At 36.0% G+C, this 16,403-nt stretch overlaps 1 protein-coding gene across 2 annotated transcripts in view; it reads left to right on the top strand.

Moving 5' to 3' along the window:
- Positions 1 to 11,321, top strand: part of CDC42SE2 (CDC42 small effector 2) — a 173,464-nt gene extending 162,143 nt beyond the window's left edge. For both annotated transcript variants that reach the window (XM_069088090.1, XM_069088089.1), the window contains 2 exons: positions 7,117 to 7,232; positions 7,847 to 11,321. In XM_069088090.1, the coding sequence (XP_068944191.1) occupies positions 7,117 to 7,215 (99 nt within the window). In that variant the 3' untranslated portion in view covers positions 7,216 to 7,232; positions 7,847 to 11,321. The remainder of the gene's footprint in view (positions 1 to 7,116; positions 7,233 to 7,846) is intronic.
- Positions 11,322 to 16,403: the final 5,082 nt, after the last annotated feature.

Here is a 16,403-nt window from a genome sequence, read left to right as displayed (position 1 = left end):
TTCTTCTTCTTCTTCTTCTTCTTCTTCTTCTTCTTCTTCTTCTTCTTCTTCTTCTTCTTCTTCTTCCTTCTTCCTTCTTCCTTCTTCCTTCTTCCTTCTTCCTTCTTTCTTCTTTCTTCTTCTTCCTTCTTCTTTCTTCTACTTTCTTCTTCTTTCTTCCTGATTGGCTGGCTGGAAAGGCAGGGCTCTCTGGCCTCTTCCCGGGTCTCACATTTGGAGTATTCTTCTCAGCCTACATGGGGGAAGACAGCTCATGTTCTATGGAGTGAGCAGGATGAACCGTTGGTAGTGCTGGGAATCATCCACCTTGAGGATCATGTCCATGGTGTTTCTTCTATTGACCATGTCCATGTAGACATCAAATTCAGCCAGGCATCTGAAGGGAGATTCTGCGATGGACCATAAAGAAAGAATGAAACAAACGGTTGAAAAAGAACATTCCTCTGGACAGAGATTGCATGTCACTGAAAGTAGCTTTGCTCCCCTCTCCAGGCTGAACTGTGATGGCCAGGGTCTCATTCTTGTGGTCAAAGAGCACCTTCCCTGAGTAGGCCCACTGGGAGAGCAGATTGTTGAAGTACAATTTGCATCATAAGGTGAGACACCTTCTGAACTGTTAGTAGGTTTTGTATCTCTGTGTCATTTCATCCAGTAATTTGATAAACCCCTTCAAATTCTTTGCTATATAAACAACTATGTGTGAACATAATTATAAAACACTTTTTATACAAATAAAGTAAGATTTAAGTAATTGGAGAAATATTACTTGTCAGTGGACCAAGCCAATATAATAAAAATGAAAATTTTACCTACACTAACCTACTTACTCAGTACCATCCTAATTAAATTACTAAAATATTTTATTAAGCTAGAAAAAATAATAACATTTGGAAGAAGAAAAGGTCAAGAATATCAAAGGAATTTATGAAAAAAAATATAAAGGAAGGAAATCTTATAGTACCAGATCTTAAACTGCATTAAAAGATAGTAATTATCAAAATTATCTGGTACTTGCTAAGCAGTAGAATGGTTGGTCAGTGGAATAGAAAAAATCTACAGTCTACAGTTATAAATGATTATAGTAGCCTTGTGTTTGACAAATGTAAATATTTAAGCTTTTGGGATAAGAAAATTAGGTAGAAATTGCTGAGAAAACTAGAAAGCAATATATCAGAAACTAGGTATAAACCATTATCTTACACCATTTACCAAGATAACATCAAAATGGATACATTACCTAGACAGAAAGGGAGATAGCATAAGTAAATTAGAAGAAAATGGAGCATTACCTGTCAGATTTATGTATAGGAAAAGAATTTATAAATAAGAGAGAGTATTATAGGGTATAAAATGTATAAAATATACATTATGTTAGAAAGGGGTTGTACAAAGAAAAGCAATGTAGCCAAGATTAAAAGGAAAGGAGAAAATTGAGGAAAAAAGTTTATAGATAGTTTCTCAGATAAAGGTCTCATATCTTTAAATTTATCATATTTATGAGAATGTCATTCTTCAAATGATAAATGGTCTTATGCCACATACCAAGATAAAATCCAAATATATGAGATGTAGATATAAAAGATGATATAATAAAAAGTTAGGAGATGATCTTTCACAAGTATGATTAAGGAAACAATCCTTAAACTAGGGATAAGAGAAGATCATTTGATAAAGTGGGCAATTTTGATTAATAAAATTGAAAAGTTTTTTCTCAAGTTAAATCAATGCAGTTAAAATTGAAAGGGAAACATTGAACATATCTTGGCAGTGAGTTTCTCTGATAAAGTTCTGATATTCAAATTATAAAAGGAAGTGCTAAAAATATATAAACAAGCCATTCTACAATAGATATGTGGTCAAAGTATAGAAATGGGTGGTTTTCTTTTTCTTTTTTTTAAGCAATTGGGGTTAAGTAACTTGCTGAAGGTTACACGGCCAGGTGTTTCTGGGTGGGTGCTAAGTGTCTGAGCCCGAATTCGATCCTCTGACAATGGGGCCGGTGCTCTTACTCGCTGTGCTACCTGGCTGCCCCAAAACGGGTGGTTTTCAAAAGAAGTTCAAGCTTTCAACAACTATTTGAAACGCTCCAGATTACTTATAATAAGGCAAATGTAAAATAACAAAACTCTATGGAGCTCTCTCACCCTTACAATTTGCAAAGGTGACCAAAAAAAAAGGTAAAGTGACAATTATTGAAGAGGCTATGGAAATGCGCTCACTCCAGTCCATTGCTTGTGGAGCCATGAAGTGAGTGGTTCAAGCAATCTGGAAAGCAATTTAGAACTGTACCCTCCAAATCATTAAACTGTGCATATCCCTTGGTTCTATTATTAGACTCATACTCCCAAAGAAATTAAAGAAGGAGAGAAGTGATCCAATTGAATACTTTGTTGTAATTAACTGGAAGGTGCCCAACATTTGAGAAATGTCTGAACAAATTATAGTATGTGAATGAATATTATTCCATTTTAAGTAATGATGAAAGAACAGGATTCAGAGAAACCTGAGAGGATTTATACCAATCAATACATACTAAAGTAAGCAGAACCAAGAGAAAAAAAATTTGAAATAATTAAACTTTGTAAAGAAAGATGAAAGACCTGAGAATTGGGATCAACAAATTACCAATTTATGACTCTAGAAGACTGATGATAAATTATGTTTTCCAACTCTTGGCAGAAAAAGTAATGCACTAGGGAATGCATAGAATGGCATATACATTTTTCAGATACTGTCAATTATGAATTTGTTTTGCATAATTGTATTTATTTGTTATAGGGAGAGCTTTTACTTTTCATTTTTGGAGGGGAATATTTGAGAAAGGTTGGTTGGGTAGAGACAGTATAAGTAAAAATAGGAAGAAAAGAACATCAACAAATCATTGAAAATAAAGATGTAATAGAATTATTATATTATTATGTTTTTTATTATATCATATTTATAATATAAAGAAGTTCTGAAGGAGAACACAGAGAAGCAGAACAGTGTTGAAACTGTAATGTTAAATTTGAATGGTAGAAAACAAAAACAATAACCAAGATGTACATAGTGGGAAAAAAACAAACTATCATCTCTTTATCTAAAATATAAAGTAAACATTTGAAGTTTAAGATGCAATCTCCTTTTTGTTTTTTCTTAATATATTGAAATGTTTCATGTTTATCAATATTGATCAAATTCAAAATAAAAATATTTACCAAAAAAAAGCTTCTCCTGCCTTCTCACTCTTAAAGATCCCTCCATTGCAGAACACTTCCCCCATCTTCTCATTGGCAAATTCCTCCAGGAACTTATATTTTATGGAAGGGACGAGAGTAGCCATCCTTCATTCCTCTCTTGGTTCCATTCCTGATTCTTCAAACTTCACCACCATACCCCTGCACAAGCACTTTTTCCTCCCACACAGATTTTCAAATTCCTTGTCTTTCCCCATTAGAATGTAAGTTTCTCAAAAGCAGGAACTGTCTTTATTTTTGTTTTATTTTTCTCAGCACAACACAGTGCCAGCCACATAGTGAATGCTTATTGACTAACTTTAAAATACTAAAGAAATAGGTAAGAGGCAAGTTGTAAAAGACCTTTATTGATAAGCTAAAGAATTTGCATTTTAATTTGAACAATAATGTATTGTTGGTGGAGTAGAGAACTAACTGATACACCCATTCTGGAGAGCCATTTGGAACTATGTCCAAAGCACTAACAAACTGACTCAGTAATGCCACCACCATTAGGTCTGTATACCAAAGAGATCAAAGGAAAAGGAAAAGGACCTTTATGTACAAAAATGTTTCTAGCAGCTCTTATTGTGATGTCAAAGAATTGGAAACTAAGGGAATGCTCATTCATTGGGGAATGGCTGAACAAGTTGTGGTATGATGAGAAGGATGATTTTAGAAAAACCAAGAAAGAATTACAAGAACTGATGCAGAGTGAAGTAAGCAGAACAAAGAGAACAGTGTGCACAGGAACAGCATTATTGTACTATGAACAACTGTGAATAACTTAGCTATTCTCAACAATACAATCAGAGTGGTCCCAGTGGACTCATGATGAAAAATGCTTTCCACCTCCAGAGAAGGAATTGGTAGAGTCTGAATGCAGACCAAAGCATACTGTTTTTCACTTTTTTGGGGGAGGGTGAGTTTTATTCCACAAAGTGACTAATATGAAAATATGTTACATATGATTGCACATGTATAACCTGTATCAGATTACTTACTGTCTTGAGGAGGAAGAAGAAAGAGGAAGGAAGAGAATTTGGAACTCAAAAAAATTTTTTACAGGTAATTGGAGGAAAAGGATAAAATACTATTTAAAAAAAAACAAAAAAAATGGTTGTAATAAGGAGGTGAAAAAGAATTTACATTTTGTCTTAGAGGAAGTAGGTAGCTATTGAAGAGGAGTTTTTGTTTGTTTTTGCTTTTTGGAGGGGGGAAGGCTGGGCAATTGGGGTTAAGTGACTTGCCCAAGGTCACACAGCTAATTTGTGTGTTAAGTGTCTGAGGTCATAGTTGAACTCAGGTCCTCCCAACTCCAGGGCTGGTGCTCTATTCACCTTGCTGCCCCTGAAGGTATTTTTTTTTTTTAATAGAGTAGTTACATGGTCAGATTTATGCCTTAGAAAGAGTATTTTGGAATCTTTTCAAAGGACTGATTGAAGAGAGAAGAGATTGAAGGTAAAGAGACCAAATCAAAATTAGATTCCGGTAGGAAGTGGTAAAGGCTAAGAGGGAATCCTTTTTAGGCACAATGTACCACGTATGCAAAAGCATAATTATGGGAGATGGAATGGAAGGTTCATAAAACTGTTGTAATGGGTACCCTTTCTAGCTCCCTATTGTATATGTCTGCCTCGGCACATCTCATAAATGCAAGACACCACTGGAAATCTGGCTGAGAGGTTGTGGGGGTGGGGTGCAGAGAAGAGAATTATGCAATAATACTGCTGCAATTGGCAAGCCACCTTATGAGAAGACTAAAATAGAGGGGGAAAATGGAAATGGGATATGGCTGCCTACTGGGAAAAAAATCTGTTGGAGTGAAAATTTCAAAGCTGAGAAGAGAGAAGAAGGAAATGGAAGATGACGAAAAGGAAGGTCATGATGATAAGGAGAAGGAAAAGGAATAAGAGAAGAAAAATAAAGAGGAGGACCTAACCCCTTCACCACCGGTCACCTTGACACTAAAGCGTTTGGTCTGCTATATAAAATTCACTCCTTGTAAAGAAAAAAAAATAAGGAAACATTTATATAGTAACATTTCACATGTGCTCTCTGACATCCTGGGGAAATGCTATTTTCTACATAAGTGAACTTTCCAGATAACTAAAGTTTGCTTCTGGAAATCTTGTAACTTCTAAATTTATTTTAAAACAAAGGCTTCTACAATATATTACATACTTTTTAATCTGCCTAAAGGGATTTATATAGAACATAATTTAAACTTTTTTGACAACTGAGTCACTGTAAACATCCATTATTGTGCTGTGCTTTAATGTGTCTTGGGTCCATTGAGGGTCCAGAGCAGTCCCAGTGGACTCATAATGAAAAATGCTTTCTACCTCCAGAGAAAGAATTGATGCAGTCTGAATGCAGACCAAAGCATACTGTTTTTCACTTCTTGGGGTGGGGGTTGAGTTTGGCAGTTTGCCTCTTAAACTAAGGGGCCCCAAACTTAGTGAATTTGTGGGCTTTGTGAATTCTTATTTGCACCTTTTTGTGTCCCCTGACTTGGGAAACTAAATCACTACATGATAGAATTATATATGAAAGAATAAAATAGTCTCTACATAAGAATCTGAGGGGCTCTCATATAAGGAAGTATATGAGTTTTAGTGTATGGACTTTTTAAATATCAATTTTGGTGGTAAAAAGGGTGTTCCAAGTAGTCAGCGTTGCTGAAGAAAGCAAGCTTTGAATAAAGAAAGCCTATCATAGAAAGAGCCCTCTCGTGGACTGAGTTCCAACATTGGACCTGCCACCTACTCTGTTTAAGACCTAAAGTGACCTGTAATCTCCCTGACTTTCCATTTCTTCATCTATAAAATGATGATACTGGATGAGATGATGTTACCTGCAGTCCTTTTCACCCCTAAGTCATCGATTATAGGATCCTAAGAGACATGTTCCTATACAAGAAAGAAAACATTTGGCGAGAAAAATAGAAAGTTGAATTTGATTGTGAACTTAATTAAAGACAGACTAGTGGACTTGGGAGTCAGGAAGCTGTTGAGTTATTTCAGTTGTGTCCAACTCTTTGTGACCCTATTTGGAGTTTTCTTAAAAAGGAAAGTAATCTGCCATTTCCTTCTCCAGCACATTTTACAGATGACAAAAGGAAAGTAATTTGCCATTTCCTTCTCCAGCACATTTTACAGATGACAGACTGAGGCAAACAGGGTTACGGTTCTTGCCTGGGATTACACTTCTAGTAAATGTCTAAGGCCAGGTTTGAACTCACAAAGACGAGTCTTGCTGATTCTAAGCCAAGTGCTCTATCCACTTTGCCACCTAGCTGCCCTTGGACTGAGAAAAACATGAGTTCAGTCCCTTCCTCAGACAATCATCTGTGTGACCTTCTGTAACTCTTATTCACTCTCAGTTTTCTCATCTGTAAAACAAGGATAATGGTAGCACCTAACTCGGAGAATTGTTGTGTGAACCAAGTAAGAGAGTTTATCAAAAGTGCTTTGCAAATCTTAAAAGTGTTATATAAATATTAGTTATTACTTTTATCACCTTCAACAAGAATTTCTATAGTGGAGGGGGGAATTCTGATGTTTTTAGGAGTTAGGATCATATCACTACAAGAAAATTTCAAAGACCTAGTCTAATTCTATTATTTTATAGGTGAGGAAAACACAATCCTAGAAAGGTTGAACATTACGAATCAGATGTCAGGAAAAATACAGAAATGCACCAGCAAATGTTAGTCCTCTCTAGCCTTGCCTGTTATAGAAATTTTCAGATTCCAGAAAAGCACTTAAAGAAATGCCCTTCTGCAAACATAGCAAGCATAGTTGGTACAGGAATTCAAAATGAGAACTATTTATTTGCTTTTAACCAGCCTTCCTAAGTTTTGTTTGTTTTTTCAGTTCACCCTTTTTTGCTCTTTTAGGTTAGCTCCATACAGAATCAAATGCAATCCAAGGGAGGTTATGGAGGTGGAATATCTTCCAATGTCCAAATGCAGCTTGTAGATACAAAGGCGGGATAACCTTGGGAGCCCTTCCAGTAAGTATCTCAGTCTTGTTATACCTCAGAATTAAGAGATATGCAGGCTTTATTACCACCAGAAAATACTAAAGATACTACCATTTATATGGAACTTGCTATTTGAAGAACCAAATCAATTCAACAGATGTTGATTAGCCAGTTAGTAACCGAAGCCGTATTATTTTTAATCTTTGAGTTCTCATAAAAGGAGTGTATCTATGGCATTATATCTCTGATTATTTAAAAATTGATGCTGACTGGCAAAAATTATGCTGATTGAGGGCAGTTAGGATACCAATACTGTCACTTATGACATCTGTTCTTTGCCATATTGTAAATCCAATTTAACCAAAGACTTTGGTCCATTCACCCCTCCCCCCCATAGCTTTAGTTAATTAAGGTACTATTAAAAATGCATTGCAATTTAAAAAAAAAGATTATTCTGAGTGCTTATACTTTATGATCTATATAAGACCCAAAGAAGTAAATGTTTTCATTTTTAACTGTCTGGTTTTTAACTTTGAAATTGTAAGCTTCTTGAAATTAAAAACAAAACAAAACACAAAAGCCCTCAGTGTTCTCTTAATAATAATAATATTGATAATAATGACTTTTTTTCCTTGTCTTTACAGGTTCATGTGAATTTCCAGATCTCTTCTTTCTACTGTTTTGTTTTTATTTGGAGTTTTTTGGTTTTTGAAATTGTTTTGGTTTGGGATTTGGGGGGGAGGGGGCCCTTGAGACTACTTTCCATGCATATTTTAAGAAAGAAATGTGATGGGACCTTGTTCAACCTCTTGTGATTACTTCAGTGAAAAGTTACTGTTATGCTCCAAAGAAGCTGTTTGTAAAGTGGATTTTGTCATGCCTTCCTCTGGCATGCATGTGTTTGGCTTCTTCCAAAATAATTGATAAGTAATAGACTGGGTTGTGATTTTATATTTTAAACATTTTCAAGTTTGAATAAATAGGCAACTGATTTTAGCATGACCTTTTCTGTAATCACTACTATACAGCACTAGTTTGCCAATTTTTTCATTCATAGAAAAAAGAACCTTTTCTGCCTCCACCACACTTCTTATTGTAATTTTAGGTCCCAAGCATGACATGTTATAATTTTTTATTTATATATTTGGGGAAAGTCTGGGACCTACAAGCACATGACTATTTTCCCATTTGTCTGAAGCCTGGCAGAGTCAGTGCCTGGCTTTAGGAAATTGCCTCTTTGGTGTCAGAAATAAAAATTGCTCATTTACTGCAGCTGAGGTTGCTGCTAGTAGAGAAAATTTAAGTATGGCGCTACAACATCTGTATCACCGAAAAAGATAACTTGTTACTTAGCTGCTTTAAAACAATGTCCCTTTTAGTTCTATTTGATCTTAAAATAAAACAAAAGCTTGCATTCATAAAACATTCTGTTGTAAATGTTTAGTATATTTATTTTAAGAGAACTGACCTCAAGATTGTAAACTAGTATAGTAACATATGTAAATAACATATGATAGTATTTTCATCCAGTCAGTTTTCAAGTGGTATTGCTCTAGCTGCACATTTCTTTTTCCCTTCTCTTCCTTTTTTGCTTTTTATGTTGACTCTTAGACTATCAGCAGAATGTTGAACTGCCTGTCCATGTTATTAATAGCAGTTCAGTGGACCTCTCAACATAGTTGGCAGGGTTTGTCTTTTTTTCTAAGTGTTTCCAGGCCATGTTAAGTTGCTAATGGCAACATATTGACCTGGCAGAAAAGAAACTATTGAAAACAATTTACAGGGTGACTTTTTACTGTTGGTAAGAAGCCTTTTGCTCAGGTTCCAAAGCATGTTCATCTTTCACAAATTATAAAAAGTAAATTTGAATATTGCACTATCTCGAAATTCTAGAAATGCTTCCTTTTCCATCCCTTATCCCCACTCCTTCTTATCATGGTCATCTTAAAGCAGAATCAATGATTTGATTCTCTGTTGATGTTTTTTTACTCATGTGCACAATTCATTGCTATTCATGTTTGTCTGATAGGGTTATCTAACAATAGGGCAAAATTTAGCTTAACCAGAGTGCCACGAACAAGTTGGAAATTAAACAAATACAAAGAAACAAATTTTTATACTGTGTTCATATTTCCCCTTCACCTAAACCTCAGTTCCCTCGGAAACAACAAATTAAGTAAGTGCTAGATGTCTGAAGGCCCTAAATATCTTTTCCCTGGTAATTTACAAATTAATTCACTGTAAATGAAGTAGTCATCTGATTACACTTCCGTATTTATACTTTACCTGCAGAGTGGTCACATGCAATATATTTGGTTAAGAGGACCATATATTAGGAAATATATTTGGTTAAGAGGACCATATATTTGGAAATATATTTTGTTGATTCTTCAGATTCATGATTTCAAACGGTCTCCAAGAACCTTTCCATTAAAATATTTTGCTTCTTATAATTTGACTTGAGAAAATCATTGTCATTAACGATATTTTTTGGAACAGCAGTCTTGCACTGATTTGATTTGATGGTCCACTTGTCCATCTCTGCCTACCCCACTGACCCTGGCTTTTTTTCCATAGCCATTTGGCCTACTCAGCCCTGCTGTACATTGTCATTCCATACAGTGTTATCAGAGTGTGTGCACTTTAAAAGAGCAATGCTTTTTGCAACAGGTATTATTAGCTACATTCCAACTACTCTGCTTCCACTGTTTCTCTTATAACTACTGTTGAAATTCTTCAGATTCACATAAAGCATATTGCATAGAGTGCAGTACTATCTGGGCAAAAGGCTGCCACTTGGGCAGAAGGAGCACACTAGCAGCAGATCTTGCCCCTCCCCAATGGTTGAATTAGAACAGCAGGAAGAGCCAGGTCTCTTTAGTCATTGTCTCTTCAAAATCATGGGTTTTCTTTCTTTGATTGATGTCAAGATAGGCATTTGGGTCAATCTTGCCTCCCCTTCCTGTTCAGGTGTGTCTGACTCTTCTTGACCCCAATTTGGGGTTTTCCTGACAAAGATACTAGAGTGATTTGCCATTTCCTCCTTCATCTCATTTTAAAGATGAGGAAACTAAGGCAAACAGGGTTAAGTGACTTGCCCAAGGTCACAGAGATCGTGTCTGAGGCCTTTGAACTCAGGTCCTCCTGACTCCAGACCCTGTCACTCCACTGTGCCACCTAGCTTCTCATAGAGCCATTCTTGACTCAAAGGCATAAATGTTCCAGAAGACATGTGATCTTCCATTGATGAGCAAGAATTGAATTTTTCATTCCTTAGCTTTCTAAACTGCTATATGACCTCTCCAGAGATAATATTAAAATATTGTGTATATTTGTCACAGGGAGGAGATTACAGTTAAATCATGTGATCAAAAAACTTCCTAAAATGTTGAACCACACATTTTTGGAGTTTTTTGATACCTAGGAAGAAAAATTAGAAGCATTATAGTTTTGAGGCTGGCTTTAATTAACTAATCAGTTAATTAATTAAAAGTTTTAATGCATTTTAAAAGTTGACTTAAATTATGTCTAAGGGATAAACATTTCTCCTGTGGTAAAGCATTTCCTTTTAAAATAGAAGCTAATCAAAAAATATAGCCCAGTTACCCAGAATTTAGTTTCTAATCAACTTTAATAAAAATGCATTTTTAAAAAATTGGGGAATACCAGTTATAGATTAACTCACATAGTATCTGACAACAGTGATTCAGGCTTGAAATGGTGCCAATATATGGAAAGCAGAATTGTTATGTTTCGGTGATTGAGAGTGTGTTGGGGGAAGGGGAGTTCAAAAGGGGAAGGGGAGTTCAAAAAGGGAAGCCAATATTTCCAACACAATTTTTGTCGTTGGGCCTTTCAAAAAAAGTTTTGTTATTATAATATTTGTATTTCCTTTTGCCATCAGTTATCAGTTAAAGCAGATTCAAAACTTGCTCTCATCAGATTTCCTCTGCTCAGCATCCAGAAAAAAAATTGGGACATTTTTATAACATACTTTATAGCATACTTTTTTTTTGTGAACTGTTCATTCTTGAATAATGTCATTCCCATGTTGGCTTGTAGATATTAAAATTAAAGCAATGACTTGGATTCAATAAATGTTTTCTTTTGGTTTCTGGTTTACCTTTTCCATTCTTTTCATGCACTAGTGTTCACATATATGACTTAAAAAAAATAAGTTTCTTATCCTTTCATTTTTTTAGCCACTGTCATTAAATACTTGCTTGACAGGTTGTTTTTTTAAAATATATCCTTTTTCTGTGTTTTTTTTTTAAATCAGACTTCATGGTAAGTTCTAATTAGAAATGAGTTATTGATACTATAATTAAGAAATAACATGCCATGGTGGGTCTGATCTTAAAGATGGGAAAACCTGAATTCAAGTCCTATTCCTAACCCATACTTGCTGTGAGACCCTGAACAAGTCACTTAACCTCTCAGTGCTCGAGACAGGCAACTCTTTTATACTTTTAATTGCAAAGAAGGTCCTGACCTGTATTGATATATAGAGTCTCCTCATCTTAGAGTCCCCTATACCAATGAAACCACAAATATAGCCCCTTTCTTTAGCACTAAGCATAAGTAAATGTTAAACCCACCCCTCTTTTTTTATGTGGCAATTTACCTGGCTAGCAAAAAAGGGTATAGTGACTTGACAGGTCTTGGGACATCTGCCAAGTCAGAAAGGTCCAGACCCTACACAAATGGGCATTTTATGCCCTCAGATTACTAAGAAGTCATCTCTACAGTAGTGAAAAGCTACTAAGAAACCATTCCAAGGGAGGTATAATTTAAGACTTGGTTCCTGGACCAATAAATTTCTGGAGATAGCTTTATTGTCTTTCAAGGCAAAACTAGCCTTATCCATGTTGCAGAAAATTAGAGGGTGGGAGGTAGGTCCTGGTAGATAGTAGTCCAATAAGGTTTTTAGACAGAAATTCTGAAAAGTATTCTGAGGGTTTTCATTTTCATTGGACTTCATTTTGCTGTGATTCAGTAGTGTGGTGTGGCAACCAAGAAATGCTAGTGCGACCTTGGGCTGCATTGAATAGCATACTTGTCTTCTAGAAATGTGAATGTGATATTCCCACTGAACTCTGACCTCATCTCACTTGGCTTCATTTATCACTAGACCTCATTGTTTCAATTTCTGGGCACCATGTGTATAAGAAGCATGTTGACAAACTGGAGAGTGTCAGAGGAAGGAAACTGGGATGATTAAAACCCATGATTTCATGCTATATGAGGACAGGTTAAAGGAACTAGGTGTCTTCAGCCTAGAGAAGGACTTAGAGGGATCATGACAACTGTTCAAATCTTTAAAGGAGTGTCATATGGAAGATGAATTAGATCTGTTTGCCTTCAGAGGACCCCAGGACCAATAGGTGGTAATTTTTGCAAACACAAATTTAGACTTGATTTTAGTAAAAACTCCAGAACAAAGCCTTCCAAAAGTGAAATGATGAGCCTGGAGAGGCAGTGGTTTCCCTCACCTTGGGTATGTTCAAGTGGAGGCTGGACCTGTTAGGTGTGTTATAATGGGGGTGGTTTTGTGTATAGTTTGGAGTAGATGTCCATTAAAGTCCTTCAGACTGTAGTGCAAATTAGGACCTCCATAAGATAGTAATCTTTTTTTATAATGGGGAATGAAAATTATCTTGGGGTTAATAAAAAGTTAATAAGCACATAAACTGTGGTATAGGAAAGCAGTGAAAAGGTTTAAAAAAATGGAAGTATTGGGTTTCTCCAAATTTTCATAACTAGTCAAAATTTCAGGTAATATCTGAACTGGGGTGTCGTAGACCCTATTCAAAGGCAATCCATAATGCAGTTCTGCTGACCCTAAGTGTAACATAATAATGAAGCTTGTGTATATAAACATAAAAGATAAATGAGTAAATTTCTCATGAACTCTTAAAGCTTTCAGTAATATATAACATGTACATACATACACATTATGGATCCTATTACTAGCATCTTTTAGCATGTTATATTTAGAGCACTAAGGGACTGATTCATTATAGGTAAGAAACATTGGCATCTGTGCACTGGGTTCTAGTGACTGAAAGGAGCTCAGAAGCATCTAGTCCAAAACCCCTCATTTTATAGATGAGGAAAGTGAAGCCTAGGGAGGTTAAGTGACTTGCCCAGGGTCACCCAGGTCCTCTGCTTTCAGAGCCAATACTCTTTCCATTGTTTCAGCTGCTTATTGATTTCACTTTCTTTTGAATTTAATGAGGAATTCTTGGGATTTATTGAACTCATATGACTGCATCAATACAGTGTTTACAGGGGCTAAATACCAAAGTTAGACCATAATTAAGATAAATGTATGGCTGAAGTTATCATTTAATGTTCTGAAAATAGGAAAGAAATCAATCAGAAAGAGATTTAAGAATCTGCAGGGGACAACCTTGGAGACTTTTTGCTGAAAGGTTTTTTTTTTTTTTTAATTCTACTCTAACCTTGGTAAGAAGGGAAATGTAGATTTTGTCTTTTTCTTATGGGGTCAACTTTTTTTTAAGCTAACTAAAGCACTGAATGAATAATAATAAGTAGAGTTTGGGGTATATCTGCAGATGTCATGTCAAATAAAAATGTTGGTATTTAGGTTGACCTAAGTTAAATTGGGACATATGTTATATTTAATCATTGTCCACTCTACAATTTATCCTTCTGAAAGCTTTTATGATAATTGCACAGACCTGAAGGTGTCGCCTCCTGGCTTTTAAACATTTATTTGGCTATCTCTTGCCTATAGGATAAAACACAAACTCCTGAACCTGGCATTGAAGCCTGTTACGATAAAATAAAGAAAATCAGGTAGTTGCATCCATATGACAATTTACTTAGCAATGCACGTGGCTGCAGAAATAAACTAGGTTCAAGTCTCTCAGTAGTCAAAGACCCAGAACCTTGGTTCCTAAACAATTAATATACAATTTGGAAGGAGTGGAAAACAGGAATCAAAGGGATTAAGACACCTGGTTTCTTCTTGGTGGAGGGGATTAGTAGACACTTAGATGACAGGGAGAGGGGATACTTTTTTCTGACATTCTTTAAGTTAGATAACCATTGGGAGGGAGAGTAATATTGTGACTTCTGCAAAATCAGGTGAGTTACAAGCAGCTAAAACTAAGCTTCACAAAAATTGTAGATAAAGTCAAAATTCAGTCACTAACACAACGTTCCCCACTTTGATCCTGAGATTCTCGACCTCCAGGATGACTTAATTTTTAATGCTTAATCTATTAGGGATTTTTGGATGAAATGATAGTTAACAAGATCTGTCTCCTTAGAGTAACTGTGAGATTATGACTGTATATTTTCTTTGTATCTTTACTTCCCCCCTCCCCCCCATCCCTTTGATGCCCAATCTAAGGAGGTCTGATCCTGGTTTTTTAGGCAATTGCCATACATTGCTTAATCAATCAATATGCTCAGAATATCAAACCACTGTTTCCTCAGTTATTTCCTCTTTCACCTGCCACACAAGGGACATGAGTATGATAAAATCAAGACTGTGTCCTCAGAGGCACAGATGGACCCGATGTAAGCCACAAGAGGGGAGAAATGTCCTTAGCTCAGTGTAATTCCAGGTGCTGGTCATATCTGACAACCCATATGTGGCACACTTCCATATTTAGTCACAGGGTATCAAAAGCCAGGCTCAGAATTAACCAGGTGTGAACATTTCCTATTTGGAAAGAAAATAGTACAACAGGAAAGAGAGTCAAGAGTATCCTACCTTTGTCTACACAAAATCATCCCCTACACTTTTCCCAGAAAGGTAGTGTAGTGGTCAAAAGCAAAACTTCTTTGAGGAGGGGAAGGGAGAAGGGAGAAATAAAAGCATAAGGGGGCGGGGGGGAGAGGGGAGAAGGGAGAATAGAATGGAGAGAAAGACACAGAGAGTAATCATAACTGAATGTGAATGGGATGAATTTTCCCATAAAACAGACGCAGATGGCAAAATGGAATAAAAATCATAATCCTACAATATGTTGTTTACAAGATACACATTTAAAACAGGGATACACGCAGGGTAAAGGTAAAAGGATGGAGTAGACTATATTATACTTCAGCTAAAGTAAAAAAAAAAAGCAGGAGTAGCAATCCTAATCTCAGACAAAGCAAAAGCAAAAATAGATCTAATTAAAAGAGATAAGGAAGGAAACTATATCCTGCTAAAAGGAACCACAGACAATGAAGTAATGTCATTACTAAACATATATGCACTAAGTATAGCATCCAGATTCTTGGAGAAGTTAAGGGAGCTACAGGGAGAAATAGCAAAACTATACTAGTGGGGGACCTCAACCTCCTCCTCTCTGATATAAATCTAACCTAAAAATAAAAAAAACTTTTCCCAGGCAAAGATATCCACCTGTAGTCCTCAGACTACACTCCCTTTGGACAGCACATGAAATTTCCTGTGAATGGTGGCTTATTAACAATCCAAATAATCCTGAAATGAAAACTTAGAATAGTATCAATTACAGTTCCATGAGGTTTTATCTCAGATAGCAGAATTTTGCTAATCATAGCTTAGTGCTGGTTTATTGTTATTTTTCTCATGTTGCAAAACTAATTTATTTAACATGAGCACATGTAAGGGCATCTAATTTGTCCTACATTTATAATTTAAGAATAATCACAGGTGCAGCTAGGTGGCACAGTGAATAAATAGAACACTGACCCCAGAGTCAGGAGTATCTGAGTTCAGATTTGACCTCAGGCACTTGACACTTACTAGCTGTGTGACCCAGGGCAAGTCACAACCCCAATTGTCTAGCAAAAACAACCCAAAAACAAAAAAAGAATAATCACATTCTGGAATTTCACACATGCTGTGAATCAATGATAATTGACTCAATCCCCCCAGAAAAAGCTGACTATAGTAAGCTTCTAACCTTCATCACCTATTCACCCCTAAGGTATGATTGAAAACTTTGAATGTAAGGTATAGTGTTACTAAGTTGGCTCAAAGATGTAATGTCAATACAGACTATTTATTAACCTGTTGTTCAGTCATGTCCGACTTTTTGTTGAGCCCATGAACCATACTGTCCATGGGGTTTTCTTGGCAAAGATAAGCAGAATGATTTGCCATTTCCTTTTCCAGTGGATTAAGGCAAACGGGTTAAGTGACTTGTCCAGGGTCACATAGCTAGTAAATGTCTGAGGCTGAATTTGAATTCA

Source organism: Petaurus breviceps, unplaced genomic scaffold (assembly GCF_028583685.1).
Source record: "Petaurus breviceps papuanus isolate PSGF00001 unplaced genomic scaffold, PetGlider_PUasm1.0 184, whole genome shotgun sequence".
NCBI classification, from domain to species: Eukaryota; Metazoa; Chordata; class Mammalia; order Diprotodontia; family Petauridae; genus Petaurus; species Petaurus breviceps.
This window is presented reverse-complemented; position numbering and strand designations above follow the sequence as displayed.